We start from the raw sequence: 15592 nt of genomic DNA, 5'->3' as shown, positions 1-15592 counted from the left end.
TGCCCATCTGAGAAGATCTGCACATCTATGCTGAAGTCAAAGAAATGCTAGCTTTCAACGTGACTTAACACAAATGCCTGGTAACTCACTGTGGTGTATCCTGCAGAGTTGATTTCCTGTGTTTTGATACCCTTGACCTCAGATGAAGATGCTTTTGTCAGGAGGAAGGTGGTAGCATCCAAGTTAATGATTGTGCAGATGGCTACATGCTGGTAGATTTTGAAGTGACCATATTTTTTTCAGTAAATTTCAGATGAAGGTGTGATCTGTGTAAATCTGACCCTTTCCAGTAAAATGTGCATTTACATATATTTAGAACTTATAAATCTTGACAGATTCCACAATATTTATAGCCCTCCATAAAAAGCCTTTGCCAGTTTGCAGAGCTTTGCATTTGGCTCTCTGGTATGCTTTAAGAGAGTTTAAATAATAATAAATTTGGTGATTTATTCCACCTGGAACAGAAACGTATTTTCCCCCCTTGGCTCCTTTTGAAGGGGATACTATAAATAGCGCCACAGACGCTGGGATCAGGAATAGGGAATTGAAATTCGAGAGAGAAGTACAGAAACATTTCCATTATCACTGATGCCTCGGATGTATTTTTAAAACAGTTCTGTTCCTCAAAGAATGTACCTTCTCTCCTTTCTCCTACCCCATCTCATGTATACTTGAGTCCCCCAAACCTGTTGCCAGCTTTAGGATTCAGTTGCACTAATGGGACAGAGAGAGTGCGAGTGCCAGCTGACTAGGTAGGAGGAGTCACCTCTAGGGAGGCCCAGGCAATTCTCCCGTGTTCATCTCACATTTCACGGGAGTCAGCTGGTAACTGAGCATCGAGGTCTGGAGTGTAAATTCATTATTTGAGACCCGGCTCATGCATCCTGCAGGTATGATGAAAAGTTCTCAGTTCATGAAAAAGAAAAACAAAATCTAATTGTGATTACAAGAGAAAGCCTAAGGACAATGTCAGAGGGTCGATTCTCTCAACCATCCATGTTTATAATTACCCGATAGAGAATTCGAGAGAAATGCCTGAATAGTTGACTCCGAATGATGCCATTTATTTTCTTAAGCACAAAATAAACAGAAATGGGGAAGCCAGCTGTTTGCCATGGAATCATCTGATGAAAGCTCGAAAGCAGCCATTAAGTGTAGCATAAGTGGTGTTATAACTTGCTGTGATACAAGATTTATTGCCAGCTTCTTGTCTGAGTGGACTGTGCAGGAACTAGCATCTGGGAGAGGAAAATAAGAGTAATGGCCAACATCCGTGGACAGACAGCTGACTACGGGCCGGCACAGAGTAACACATCGAGTAGCCATGGCTCATACTTCTAATTAAGTACTGAGGTTTCCTGTCTGAGAACTTGGAGCCCACCCTCTCCTCAGGTCTTTTCTGTGCAATCCCCTGGCCTCCAGCTAATCAGATGGCAGATGTTTGGACGAAGCCCCAGAGCCTGTAGTATACCACATTTTAATGATTTGTGGTGAACAAAGTAAATGCTTTAAGAGCAGCCTTTATGAAGCAGGGACCTAGTTAAGAATGATGGATTTGAGGTGAAGCAAAAAGAAGTTGGAAGTTGTGGGGGGGTATGGTTTCCCAAACAGGACACGGGGATCTACGGTTCATTGCTAATTCTAAAGGTTTGCTTGAAAAACGACTTTTTAAAGAACTATGCTCTTGAGGAACGTCCTTGAGGCATGGAGGAATTTCCTTGCTTTTCTATAGCATCTTTCTAAGAGGACACAGAGGTATTGAGCTGTTAGACAGTTGCTCAGTGTCTTTGGGCTTCTGGGACCGCATTATGGGTCTAACACATATGGGATAAATAAACTGTTTTCATTTCTTAAAGCCCATGGAAGGAAACAAGACAAGAAAATTACCACATTGCCTCAATTTTTTTAAAGCTATTAAAGAGGAGAATCCAGTTAGGGCAAATAAAAATGATTACTGCAGACAGGGGTTTTTTTTCGCCCCCTTTCTTTCTTTCCTAGCTTTTTACTCAGCAACAGCAATATGGCAACACTTGTGTCAAACCAATGTTTTGATGCACCCTCTTTTGTTCTTCTTCCATAGGGCAACCCCTACATGTGCAATAATGAGTGTGATGCAGCTACCCCTGAGTTGGCGCATCCCCCTGAACTGATGTTTGATTTTGAAGGAAGACATCCCTCCACATTTTGGCAGTCTGCTACTTGGAAGGAATATCCCAAGCCTCTCCAGGTTAACATCACTCTGTCTTGGAGCAAAACCATTGAGCTCACAGACAACATAGTTATTACCTTCGAATCAGGGCGTCCAGACCAAATGATCCTGGAGAAATCTCTCGATTATGGACGAACATGGCAACCCTATCAGTATTATGCCACAGACTGCTTAGATGCTTTTCACATGGACCCCAAATCTGTGAAGGATTTATCACAGCACACGGTCTTAGAAATCATTTGCACCGAAGAATACTCTACGGGGTATATGACAAATAGCAAAATAATCCACTTTGAAATCAAAGACAGGTTTGCGTTTTTTGCTGGACCATGGCTGCGCAATATGGCTTCTCTCTACGGACAGCTGGATACAACTAAGAAACTCAGAGATTTCTTTACAGTCACAGACCTGAGGATACGGCTTTTGCGACCAGCGGTTGGGGAAATATTTGTAGATGAGCTACACTTGGCACGCTACTTTTATGCGATCTCAGACATAAAGGTGCACGGAAGGTAAGAAAACATCTGTCTGACTTGAGTGAGAACGGTTGTTCAAAGGACATGCCAATGTGTTGGTCCCAGAGCTGTAGAGGGGCATTTGTCACTTTCTACTACACCATTTTCTCAGGACCACCAGTTCCGGAGGTATGTTTGGAGAAATTTGAAACCCTTCTTACTCAGGAGTCATTTGTGATCCCAGACTCACTGTCACTGAGCCTGAACCTGGCAGGATTTCTTAGAATTTAAGCAAAAGCATCTTATTTGAGACCAAGGAACTCCCTAACCCGGAGGTGCGGGGAGGGGTTGGCTAAGTCTTTAAGACAATGAAGGCAGAGGGAAGAAAGCCAGCTGCTCTATAAAAGATACTGCAAGGTAAAAAAAAAATTGTCCTTCCATTGTTTTCAAGTGCAACAGAGAGTTTCAACATGGTACAACTCTCTGTTTCTGTTTTGATGTATGGTCCCCCAGAAAGTTTCAGAAATGTGAGCTATATTTTTTTTAGTTTATTAAATAAGAACTAAAAACATTTAGGAATGTTGTACATTTATTAAAAAGGAGTGAGCTCTACTTTTCAGGCTTTCGGTTGTTATTGTCTCTAAAAGATATACTGCCATTTAAATATGGACCTGAGGCAGGCTCCCTTCATTTTGGGGTCAACCACAGATGGACCAGAGTTCAAACACCTGAATGGTCATAGTTGGGCATATATTTGGTTGTGAGAATACATCAGAGACACACATGGGCAAGTTTCCGAGAATTTTGAGGATGTGTTAATGAAAAACTCAAGTAATAAGAACCAGGACTACTAACGTAGAGCTGTTCAACCAGATTTCTAAGTGTGGTATGTTATCCAAATAACAAACTTGATGGGAGCTGAAACATGAGGTGAATTAGTTGGGAAAACTAAAGATGAGCGAAGTATACAGCAAAAGAGAAAAAAAAGAAAGCAAAGTGAAGCAATACTCATTCTAACAATGCCAAGATAGCTTTAAGTCAGAATATATAAGGTTAAGCATATAAAAGGTACATAAACCATACAATTTAAACAAATAAGGCAGGCTCCACTAATTTTACTGGCTTCCAGCATCCCTTAGGGCAGCCCCGTCCTCAGAAACTGGAGAAGAATTGAGACTCCCTGGTCTTTCCAAGAGTTGACTCAACCTATCTTTTGATAATGTTTGTGCACTAGAAGGAAGAAGAAGTCACTGATGTTAAGGTAAAAGCCATGGTGGGCACACAAAATGCAGTGGTAGACATGACCTCTGTATAGTAGTAAAGGTTTCACAATCTTAACTGTGGGAAGTAGCAGGAACTGGTGGCTACCTACTTTCAATTTTGTTCCTGTTTCATGTTCCTCCAGGAAGAGTCTAGAATCTTTAGCAATGAGGCCTCTTTAAAAACTTTTAACCAAGACCAGAGCACCTGGAAGGCTCAGTTGGTGGAGCGTCTGACTTTGGCTCAGGTCATGATCTCAAGGTGTGTGGGTTTGAGTCCCGCATCAGGCTCACTGCTGTCAGCCTGTCACATGGAGCCCACTTCAGACCCTCTGTCTCACTCTCTCTGTCCCTCAACCACTTGCAGTCTCCCAACTCTCCCCCAAATAAATAAATATTTTAAAAAATGAAAATAAAAACTTTTAACTAAGGTCTCAGTGACATATGATGAAGATACCTTTAGAGCAAAGTAGTATTTCTGAGAGAAGTATGCGTTGGTATAATATTGAGCTTGTGGGTTCCACGGTGTAGAGGAAAGTTTATGCATTAGCAGGGCACCATGAGAGGGCAATCTGAAACTTTTGCCTTAAATATGAATTTGCTATTTACAATAAAGTGTAGCCATTTTACTTATAAATATTTTAGCAAAAGATAATCAGTTTCCAGTTCTTATTTGGGGGGACTCTAATATATAAAACCAACTGATGTTGGTATTATCAACAATAGCACTTCACAACAAAGTAACAAGAATGAGTGCCAGAATTAATAAGCTGAGATTTGAATTTGAATCCTAGTGTGATCTACACTGTTAGATAAAATCATCTAATTTCGTTTTCTTGCAGTTTGAGAAATTCTAATCCAAGCTCAAATCCTTAGACTCCAACTTCAGCAAGCACTGTCATCTTCCACTTGTAGAGAAGGCAATCTTGTGCAGCTTTTGGTTGGGATATGACCATTGTTGGGACTTATTTCTGTTACTGCACATTCATTTTTGTTTCCCCTGAGGGGGAAAAAAGAGTATAAATACACTTTAAAGAGACAGGCATTTTTATGCATTCTCTATTGAGGTCACACATACTATCTCTTAAAAGTGGCCTGTTAGAAATGTAAAGTCCCACCAGATTTTTCCCTTTTCTTTTATCCCCGATCCTACCAGTATCCTCCAACTGCATTCCAGTGACTGGGAAGTTGGCAGGGCCCACCCTCCCTTCTCTGGGACACTCCTCCTCTGCCTTTTGCTGTTCAGCAGTCAACTGTAAGCTAGTGGGGAAGCAGGTGGACAAGAGAGAAAGGTCCAGTAGAGGTGAGCTCCTTCCATAAGGTCCTTCTCTGTCACCTCTAAACTCTGTCCAATTCCTCAGGGCAAAACTGATGCTGGCGTGTACTGTGCTAGGCACCAGATGGCCGGGTATTTTTAGTCTTAGGGGAGGGACTAAGGATGCAAGGCCTGATGTCTCAAGCGTGTCTCCAGTTTTTAAGTTATATAAGAGAAAAGGGAAATGGAGGCACTTAAAGAGAGTTGTTGAGCTATCTCTGGTGCATAGGCCTTTCAGCACAGAAGCTGATACATACATTTTACACTTGAAAACTTCAGTAGGGTTAATTTTTTCTTATATAGCAAATCATCTATAGAAGGATTGAATATTAATTGATGATGTCCAAAAGAAAGTTCTAAGGGTTCCTCTTCCAAGGCATCATCATTATAAACTTTCCAAAATATAAGAGGGCCTTTGTTTCTCTGAACTTACTCTTGGCCATCCATGAAATGGCGGAAATATTTAATGTGTCCTTACATGTCCGTATCTTATCATCATAGTGATATAGAGATATAGACTTATCACTCTACTACCACCCATGTCATAATGTGGGAATTGGCATGATTATTTGGGGAAAGTGGAAAAGTATCCATAGAATAATGGACAGACTATACACAATTTTTTCACTTGAAAATATATGAAGCTATGAAACAAAAATAGGAGGAGAGTCTTTGTTTAACTTGACTATGAATTCCAATACTTAATTTCTTGTGCAGCATGTACACATGGCCTTGATGGATTTTTTTTTAATGTTTATTTATTGTTGAGAGAGAGAGAGAGAGAGCACACAAGGTGGGGAGGGGAAGAAAGAGGAGGGGGGACAGAGGATCCTAAGTGGGTTCTGCACTGATAGCCGAGAACCCAATGTGGGGCTTGAACCCACAAACCGTGAGATCAGACCTGAGCTGAAGTAGGATGCTTAACGGACTAAACGAGGCTCCCCTGCCTTTATGTTTTATACTGGCTAGTATTGTTTGTTGTGAAGGTGTTGTTTTGATTGTTATTAGACTAATGTAGATTTTATGTTCCTTTTATCGTGTGATACATCTCATACCTGTTTTACTGGTGACAAAAACTATAATCTCATCATAAAAATGTTATTCTTCTTTGGCCACATACTTATTTTGCTTCCATTTACTCCCTCTCATTGTGTATTTATTAAGATAATGGAAGGAAAAGAGTAAACATGGCTGTTGGCAATCTCAGCGACTCTGTAGTACTTACGTTGTTCAATAAACCTAATAATCTTCATGGACTAATTCTGACTTATGGATGTCCTACTTCAGTAAATCAGGGTGATTTTCTCTAGTGAATAATAGACGAGTACAGTGTGCCAGTACCTTAATTAAAGAGTGGCTCTCTTAGTCTTGATCTCATTTTAATTTACAGGGTAATACTACAATAATATCACTAATGGAAGGTACATTAAAGGGCATCAAGTAGCATTAACTGTATTAAATTATGGTACTTGTGTTAATTAACTGCTGAAGCAAGATGGTTCTAATGGCCAAAAAGGTCGTCTAATGCATAAATAAAATCTACCCAGATGAGGGGTGAGACGAGAAATGAAGAGTAGATATTTGTTCGGAACATCTTTAACACAGACAGGGAGTTCAATTCACTGGCTGTTAAATAGAGATAATGTCCAAAATGTTTTCTTAGTTACACAATTGGAAGTTTTGATTTTTAAATGTTTTGTTTCCTCCTAGGTTTTCTATAACTAAATTAATTGAAAAGTTGAACATCACATTTGTCAGATGTATAGATTTTATAGAATATAAACTGAGCATTATTTATTGTTTCTTTGAGACAGTTTCAAGAAACTAATGTGATTCGTTGTAGTGACTGTTAAATCTGAAAGACAGATGAACATTTGATAATGTGCTCATTTATCTGTAAGATTTGCTACCAGCAATGTATCAGGGTACTAGTTTCAGAAGTAAGCTAATGGGAAATCATTTTCAACCTCAAAAACTTTAGGACAGAATTGTCAGAAGTTTTCTCAGTGGCCTGGAAAACTTTAACCCACGTCTCCATTACTTGCCTTGTTACACAGTATTTCTAAATATAATTATCAATATTTTTCCCCCTGGTGCTTATTCATTCTCTACCCCTTGCAGCGACTACCCAAACACCTCACAGGTAGCTGTCTGTCTGTTACTATTTACAGAATTGATTTTGCCTTCTGTCCCCTTATTTTTTGTCTCCAATGAAGGAGCCAAGGGGTGCTAGCTCAGAAGTTCCATGCGCATACCTTTTTGGGTGTTTCCTTCACTTCACTATCATCCCAGCTCAGAACCACATCCTCCCTACACCCTCCCTACCAAATCCCAAGATCCGCAAAGGTACAGGGACAGAACCACTCTAACTAGGGTGTCTGGACTGAGAATGACCCCCTACACACATGCACATTCTGACCCTCTGGAAGAATCAGATCTATTCGCAAATGCTTATTCTTTGAATGTCACTGCCTTGGTATTTGCTGAATTAGAAGTGAGGTTGAAATTCACTTTCTTAAAGCTCAGCATTCAGATCTTTAGTGCAGAAACATGTAATATTAGGTAAGCAAGAACACTAGGGAAGTTTAAAAGTATCAAAGCAGTAGGGCATTCCTTCAAATTTCCTCAAATAATTTGGAAAAATCCTGTAGTACGGAAATGCTCTGCCAATTACCAAAGGCTTACAGTTACCCTGCAAGTTCTCTGTCTTTTCCTCACCGCAGTGTGAGAGAATGTACCACAATATTTACTTTTCACTTCTCCTGTGAGAGGCGTCCTGCAAGGCGCTTTTGAAGCCTCGGACCTGGCGTTCATTCCTTCTTCTTAATTAGTCCTAATTATTGAGGTTGGGCTGTACTTCTGCTTAACAGATTCTGCTTTTATAACACCTTCTTTCTGTCACCAAAAAATACTTCAAAACCCTGGGACAGGCGCTAGGCTAGACAATGGCTATAACAGAGATGCACTAGGCATAGTCAGTGTTCTCAGGGAGCTGAAACCAGAGTGGGCACGGACGTGCAAACAAACAATGATGACAACTTGGGTTAAGTGCTTTTACGACGTGAATGTGTAAAGTGCCCTAATGACCAGGAAGGGGATACTGATTTAATCTAGGAAGCCTAGGAAAAGTTTGCATGAGGATGTGACCTTTGCATGGTATCTTGAAATGTGTGCTTCAGGATCTCAAGTAGCCAGGACAGAGTGGATATCCTAGGTGACAAATTATACTTAAGAAAACACAGCATGTTAAGAACCTCTAACGAGTTGAGAATCGATGGAATGGACAAACCCTGGGAGACGCCTTTCCATCTTCTCTCTGTGGATCTTTGGCATCTCCAAGAAGCACTGAAGGACTCCTGCCTCTGAGCTCTCCATGTCATAGGAAATCTAAAATTATAGGAATTCCCATATATCAATGAAGTGCAAGTGAGAAACAGTCAAAGGCAATGGTGTTAGAGGCTGGTTCAGTGCAGCTGTGGTTAGCAAGGAACTGGCGAAGGGACCAGAGCTGTTACATGGCTCAGTGGTGGAGACGCTGTTAACTCCGAGGCCTGCTGCCCAAGTGAGGAGTCCAGAAAAGCTCTCTAAATTCCACAAAAGCCATCATCGCATAAGGGTTTGAGAGTTGCTTACAAATTCAATAGGACTTGGTGACCAATCAGCTTTTTGAGGAAGGAAGGGCTGAAGGAAAGACACTAGTAGGAAACCAAGTGGAGAGTTTAGTCAAGGAATTAATAGTACTGCTCTGGTGTTGCAGAAGGAGATTTGAGTTAGAAATCTAAATTTGAAAATTACACCTTACATGTGATGGTTGAAGTTTAGGGAATGGATTTCAAAGATATGATACAATAGAGTGTTTTCCCTTACAATTATAAATGACTATGGCCACTTATAGAACATTTACAGGACTCTGTGGATGGAATACTGTCATTTAAGAGGTAATTTCTGAAGGAATTTTTGAAATAATCTGAGAAGTAGGAGGAAATCAGAAAATGGGGAATGAATTAAGTAATTCTAATAGCCCGCATGAATATTTATGTAAGAAGCCTTTACATTGTATGGCACTCAGTTACAAGGTTCTTTGCAAGTACCTTCTTTCTTTTAATCTTCATAAGAAACTTGCGAGACAGGGCACCTAGGTGGCTCAGTTGGCTAAGTGTCTGACTTTGGCTCAGGTGATGATCTCTCAGCTCGGATCATGACTTCATGTCTCTGGTCATGATCTCACAGCTCATGAGTTCAAGCCCTGCATCAGTCCCTCTGCTGTCAGCACAGAATATGCTTCATGTCCTCTGTCCCCTTCTCTCTCTTCCCCTCCCCAGCTCAGCTCATTCTCTCTCTCTCTCTCTCTCTCTCAAAGCAAACAAATAAACTTAAAAAAAAAAAAAACTAAACTTAAGGCATGTATTATCAAACCCTGTTTTACAGATGAGAAGACTGAGGATAGAGAAGTTCCATGACTTTTTTTTAAGCTCCCCACACGTAATAATAAAGTGACAAAGTCATGTTACTAATTACAAACCTCTCTGTATTATGCTCTTACAGTCACACTAGCCTGAAGTGAGCTCAATCCATACAGGGGACCCAGAATATTCCCAAAGGAGCCATCTTTAAATGGCAACAATTTAAATTATGGTTCTGCCCTGCTTGGAATGTTCTGAGAGCCGCCCTTTCCATTGTTCTCAGCTCTTTATCTCACTTTCAGATCCCTGTGCATACACTGAATCCCAACTTCGTAACTCATTTTTATCAATTCTATGATGTTTGGGCTAATTTGTCATATTTTGTTGGACCTAGCTGCTTTACTGCTAAAATAAAATTCTGATGATAGTTTCTCATTTTCTGAGGGGAGAAAAAAATAAAGAAATGAATTGAATTTTCTAAATGTTAATTCCCCCCCCCCATATTTTTCCATAAATTTTAATACCTGCAACCGCTTCTGCTTAATGGGCATCCTCAAGCACAGAAATAAACCACAAATATTAATGGATAAGCTTGGAAATTACCAACTACCTTAGCTTATTTTAAGAGTTTATTTTTCCGGGCGCCTGGGCGACTCAGTCGGTTAAGCATCTGGCTTTGGCTCAGGTCATGATCTCCTGGTTCATGGATTCGAGCCCCGCGTCGGGCTCTGTGCTGACAGCTAGCTCAGAGCCTGGAGCCTGCTTCAGATTCTGTGTCTCCCTCTCTCTCTGGCCCTCCCCTGCTCACACTGTCTCTCTCTATCTCTCAAAAATAAATAAAAAACATAAAAAATTTTTTAAAAAGAGTTTATTTTTCAATTGAGAATGTTCTGCTTTTCCTTTTAACTTTCATGTATTAGTCTACATTACCTCTCCTGGAACTATAGTGAATAAGTATACTACCTCTTTCATATGATAACATTTCATAAATTTGTCAATGATCCTATCCTTAAGTCTTTTATTCAAGTTAAATACATATTTAACCATTTTACCATGCAAATTTTTAAAATTTAATTTCCTCTTCTTTTAAAGGGAGAATGACGTTCTATAAATAAGAGCACTCAAATGATAAGCTCAATAACCATAATTGAGAATAAAAAAACAACACAAAACATTAACTCTAGTGGAAATGCTTAGAATCAAGATTTATGGTATGAACCCATTTTAAGTAGACAACTGAGTGCCATTCTGATCTGGAGCATATTTCTTAAATCCTTGAGGATTTCTTGAATTATAAGGAGAATATATGCATAAGCAGCTCATTTTCCTCTGAGGTTTGCACCATTATAAGGAGAGAATGTTTCTAATAATTCCTCCAATTAAATTATGAACTTCATTAGTGTGCAGAAAAACAACCCAGTTTAAGAGCCTGTCTCCTTATCCCTAATTCCCGGGTGCCATAGATTTTTTTAAACTAGTGGATCATTAAAGGAAAGTTGTCTCCTTTTTAAGAAACAAAAGAATAGTTAGGCAAAATACCACATAATTAAAAAGTGAAATAATTTTCTCCCTCACTTAATTTAGCGTTTGTAGAAGAAGCTACATTCTGGCCGCATCTGGACGCCCAAACAGTGGAAGACAGGGTGCACGCAGCTCTTACGTCCAACTTCTGGAGCCCTGCTTTTTATTCTAGGTTCATGGTAGGCATCTTTGGAAAGTGTTGGATTTTTTTGTCCCTAGTATCACAGGTATTTCTTGACAAATTTGGAGGTCATGGCCATTGATTGATATTTAGCGGAAGAGTTTTTGTGGAGATATGTAATCAATGGTTCAGTAGAGGCACTATTTCCATTCAATTCTCCAGATACAAGAACAAATGTATTCATGTCCTGGGTTTTTGCATAGTAATGGATTTTATCATTGTAATTTAATTATGTAAAATATGTTTATTTCATTGCAGTATAGGGCTATATTTCAATTAAGTGAATTTTAGAATTAAATGTTCTAGTTTAACCAGAACTAACTATACTGCATAAAAATCATTGCTATTTCTGCCTCCTTTTTATAGTAAAGAAAACTATATCAGTAAGGTCACTGAATCACTGGCAAAGGGGAAAGGAAAAATTTTAAATAGTTATGTTTGAGGAAATGAATTTGCTCTTGAAAATTCCACTTGAAAAGCACTGAGTGAATGGATAGACTAAGTCATAAGTCTGTGATATAGGAGCCTTACGAATCCCATTGGCTCACAGATCTCAATCCAGAATATTGTTCAATTAGGACAGCTATTTTGTCAGCGCTTGCTTACTTTGTGACTAGTACCTAAGACACTGATATTCCTTAAGATAGTCTAACTAGAGTTAGGAATGTACTGAGATTACAAAGGGCAAAACATTAGGATCTCAAATCATTTCTGTCTTACTTTAGAAGGAAACATTGGCTAGGAGTCAGGAGAAATACATTCTAGCTCTAACTATGCTAATAACTCTGTGAGCTCAGAGCAAGCCCCGACTGCTGTGAGCAGAGTCTCCTCATCTACAAAAATAAGAATGTGACACGACATTAGTTTCTGAGAATTACTCTTCAAATAAAGCCCATAATGGTCAGATATATTTGGGTGATGTTTGCAGTATACCCTTCTAGGAGAATCACAATGTATATTAGCAGATTGTCCTATAATAAGGAAACATTTCCATTTATTTACTGAAATCATGTGGGTAGCAAAATTCCTTCACTTCAGTCTCCAAAATTATTGTGCTTTTCCTATGATATAAAGAAATAAATAAAAACATCATGTGTGTATCCGTGTGTATGTGTTTGAACTATTTGCAGTGCTAAGAGCAGATTGATACTTCCTGGCAAAGTCTAATTTTAGCTATCATCTTTCCTATAGGGTTGCTACATTGAGTGAAAAAATGAGACTATCTTAAGGAAAGTATGGCCTTTCTTTTTTGAACCGTTGCTCTTATTTTTTTAACCTAAGGGGGCACTGTGTATCATTCTTTAAGACTGGAAATTAAGTACCGTATTGGAATAGATAAGGATATTTTTGTTTTGTTTTTAAGTTTGAGAAATTGTGATGGAAGAGTCAGCAAAGATGTAAAAAATGACATGCCAAGTGGTACAATCTGGTATGTTTCAGAGATAAATAGAGATGTTGGAAGATTTCTATTTCTCTCAAATGTAAGTTTCTCAAACTCTAATTACAGCAATAAACTAAAGTCATATATTTAAAGGAAAATAAGATTAACTCATATTTAATATATTCTTTTTTATTTTTTTCATTTGCTTTGGAAGATATTCTTGAAACCACGGGCTGATTTTAGCTAAATGCATATTGCCTTCCTTTTGCTCCTTAGGAATGCTAATGAATAACAAATGAGAGCCCAGTAAAAACAAAAATAGTGTACAGCTAAGGGATTTCACCTTGTCTGGGAATTATGTTGCTGCCCTGTCTGTTTTTACTCATTTGGTCTTAGCGGAATATCAGGGAAGTGAAGCTGTTACAACATATTGGTGATATCCGTGTGTAATTATAGATCTTCCAGGGCTGCTGGGAACAGAGAACAGACAGGGGGGAGGGTGGGCCAAGAGGTGATGGGAGGAGAAGTCTAAGAGGTCAGCAATTTGTCAGGTTGGGAGTAGACAGCATTATGAACCCCTGAACTGGAATTATATAGGCAGCGTGTATGCCAAATAGAATCATAGCACTGTGAAATAATTTCTTTTAGAACTAAAAGAAACCATGAGATAATGTAATCTAACTCCCTTGTTTTCAAATGTGAAACAGAATGGTGAAGTCAATTAGCCAAGAATGATACTGTTGCATAACTAGAAATCAGAGCCAGATGGAACTTGTTGTATTTTATCTGCTGACCTGTTCCCAGTAACTAAAACTGGGCCTGGCACGTAGTAGGGATTCAATAAATAATTATTGATGGAGTGAATGAATGTCTGTGGAAAACTCTTTTGATATCATGTAAAACAACAATTCTAAATATCCTTACCCTTTCACTTGACATCCTTTGATCACATTTATGTGATCCTTGTAGGACTACAAGGAAACTGGAGCTAAGCCCAATACTTTTGATAATGCCACTTATCAAAAATACCAAAATTGCAAAGCTTCAAGCTTCAACCAATTGTCCAAAGATAGAGAGTAAAATGTATCTACCTCAGATATCAGAGTCATATATCTGTTCAGGATAAATGAGTATCACTCTACCCAGACACTCATGTTTCTTTTATTATTGTCTGATTGGTGCTTTAGACCAAAAATTGTGACTCATAATTTCTTTCCTGGGTGAGAACAAGCCCATGAAAAGAAATAGACCCTTCTGTCCACCCTCAAGAAAATTTAGTAAAATCACAGTATCACTATATATCCCAAAGCTGTTTTCAAATGAGGTTTGTCTCTTGGGTTCTGCGACTAAGGAGCTAAAAAATATGTAAAACCCATCTTACAACTTGTAAATGAGGCTTTTAAATACTGATAGAGTCAGCGTTGGGTTTTGAGAAATTTGAGCTGAGGAGCATTGGAAGCAGGCAGTGACCTTTTAGGAACATATGTCTCTATTAAAATAACTCAAGTTCATTATATACTCTTAAGTAACAAAATGGGACTAAAATTATTAATAGTTATGAGAAGGGGGGAGAAAGAAAATGAAAGAACATAACACATGGTTAGCTCAGAATGGTGGAATTATGGGTAATATTATTTGTGCTTCTCGGTATTTTTCACATTTCATTCATAGAACATATCACAGAATAAAATTAGTTTTAAAATAAAGTTAAAATTTAACAAAGTTACAGGATACAAAACCAACACACAAAAATCAGTTGTGCTTATATACACTGACAAAGAACAACCCAAAGCATAAATTAAGAAAACAATTCCATTTACAACAGCATCAAAAAGACTAAAATACTTAGGAATAAACTTAACCAAAACGCAAAAGATTTATACACTACAAACTATAAAACATTGCTGAAAGGAATCAGAGGAGACATATAAATTATTGAGAAATCTCATGTTCATGAGTTGGAGGATGTTAAGATGTCAGTACTACCCAAAGTAATCTATAGAATCAGTGTAATCTCTTGTCAAAATCTTAATGATAGTTCTTGCAGAAATGGAAAAACTCATCATAAAATTCATACAGAATCTCAAGTAACTCCAAATAGCCAAAACAATCTTGAAAAAGAAGAATAAAGTTGGAATTTTATACTTTTTATTTCAAAACTTACTATTAAGCTAGTAATCAAAACAGTGCATATCAGCATACAGTCCCTGCCCTCTAAAACAAATAAGTAAAATCAATACTTTTAAGAAGAACATAACAGAAACCAGAGCCTTTACAAAGTATAATTAATAATATCCAGATACAATTAGAAAATTATACAGTATATGAAGCAAACAGAAAAACATAACCCACATTCTAAAGAAAAGACATCTGAGACCAAACTCAACATGACAAAAGTATTATAATTAGCATACAAGGGTGTTAAAGCCGTTATAATAACAATACTGAAGGATGGAAGACAATATGTTGTTAATAAATAATTATATGAAATACCTACAGGGAAGCAGAGAATATAAAAAGTAACCAAACAAATTCTAGTACTGAAAAAGTATATATTTCTATAAAATTTTACTACATGTACTTAAGAGTAGAATGAAGCTGATAGAAGAAAGAATCAGTGACCTTGACAATAGATCTGTAGAATTTGTCCAAATTAGAAAACAGCAAAAAAGAAGGTAGAAAAAAGAATGACTCCAGTTTCAGGAACCTTTAGGTCAATATCTAAAGATCCAATATAGGAGTCCCAGAAAGATAAAAGAGAGAAAATGGGGCAGCAGAAGTATTTGAGGAAGTAATGCCCCAAATTTTCCCAAAGACATAAAGTTATAGTGAACCCCAAGCAAGATGACTACCAAGAAAGCAGCCTCT

The 15592-nt window shown here is 38.2% G+C and overlaps 1 protein-coding gene across 5 annotated transcripts in view; it reads left to right on the top strand.

The window, feature by feature from the left end:
* Positions 1 to 15592, top strand: part of NTNG1 (netrin G1) — a 307008-nt gene that overhangs the window by 166083 nt on the left and 125333 nt on the right. For all 5 annotated transcript variants that reach the window (XM_029949313.1, XM_029949310.1, XM_029949309.1 and 2 more), the window contains exon 3: positions 2081 to 2721. In XM_029949313.1, the coding sequence (XP_029805173.1) occupies positions 2081 to 2721 (641 nt within the window). The remainder of the gene's footprint in view (positions 1 to 2080; positions 2722 to 15592) is intronic.

This window comes from Suricata suricatta, chromosome 8 (genome assembly GCF_006229205.1).
Source record: "Suricata suricatta isolate VVHF042 chromosome 8, meerkat_22Aug2017_6uvM2_HiC, whole genome shotgun sequence".
Classification (NCBI taxonomy): Eukaryota; Metazoa; Chordata; class Mammalia; order Carnivora; family Herpestidae; genus Suricata; species Suricata suricatta.
This window is presented reverse-complemented; position numbering and strand designations above follow the sequence as displayed.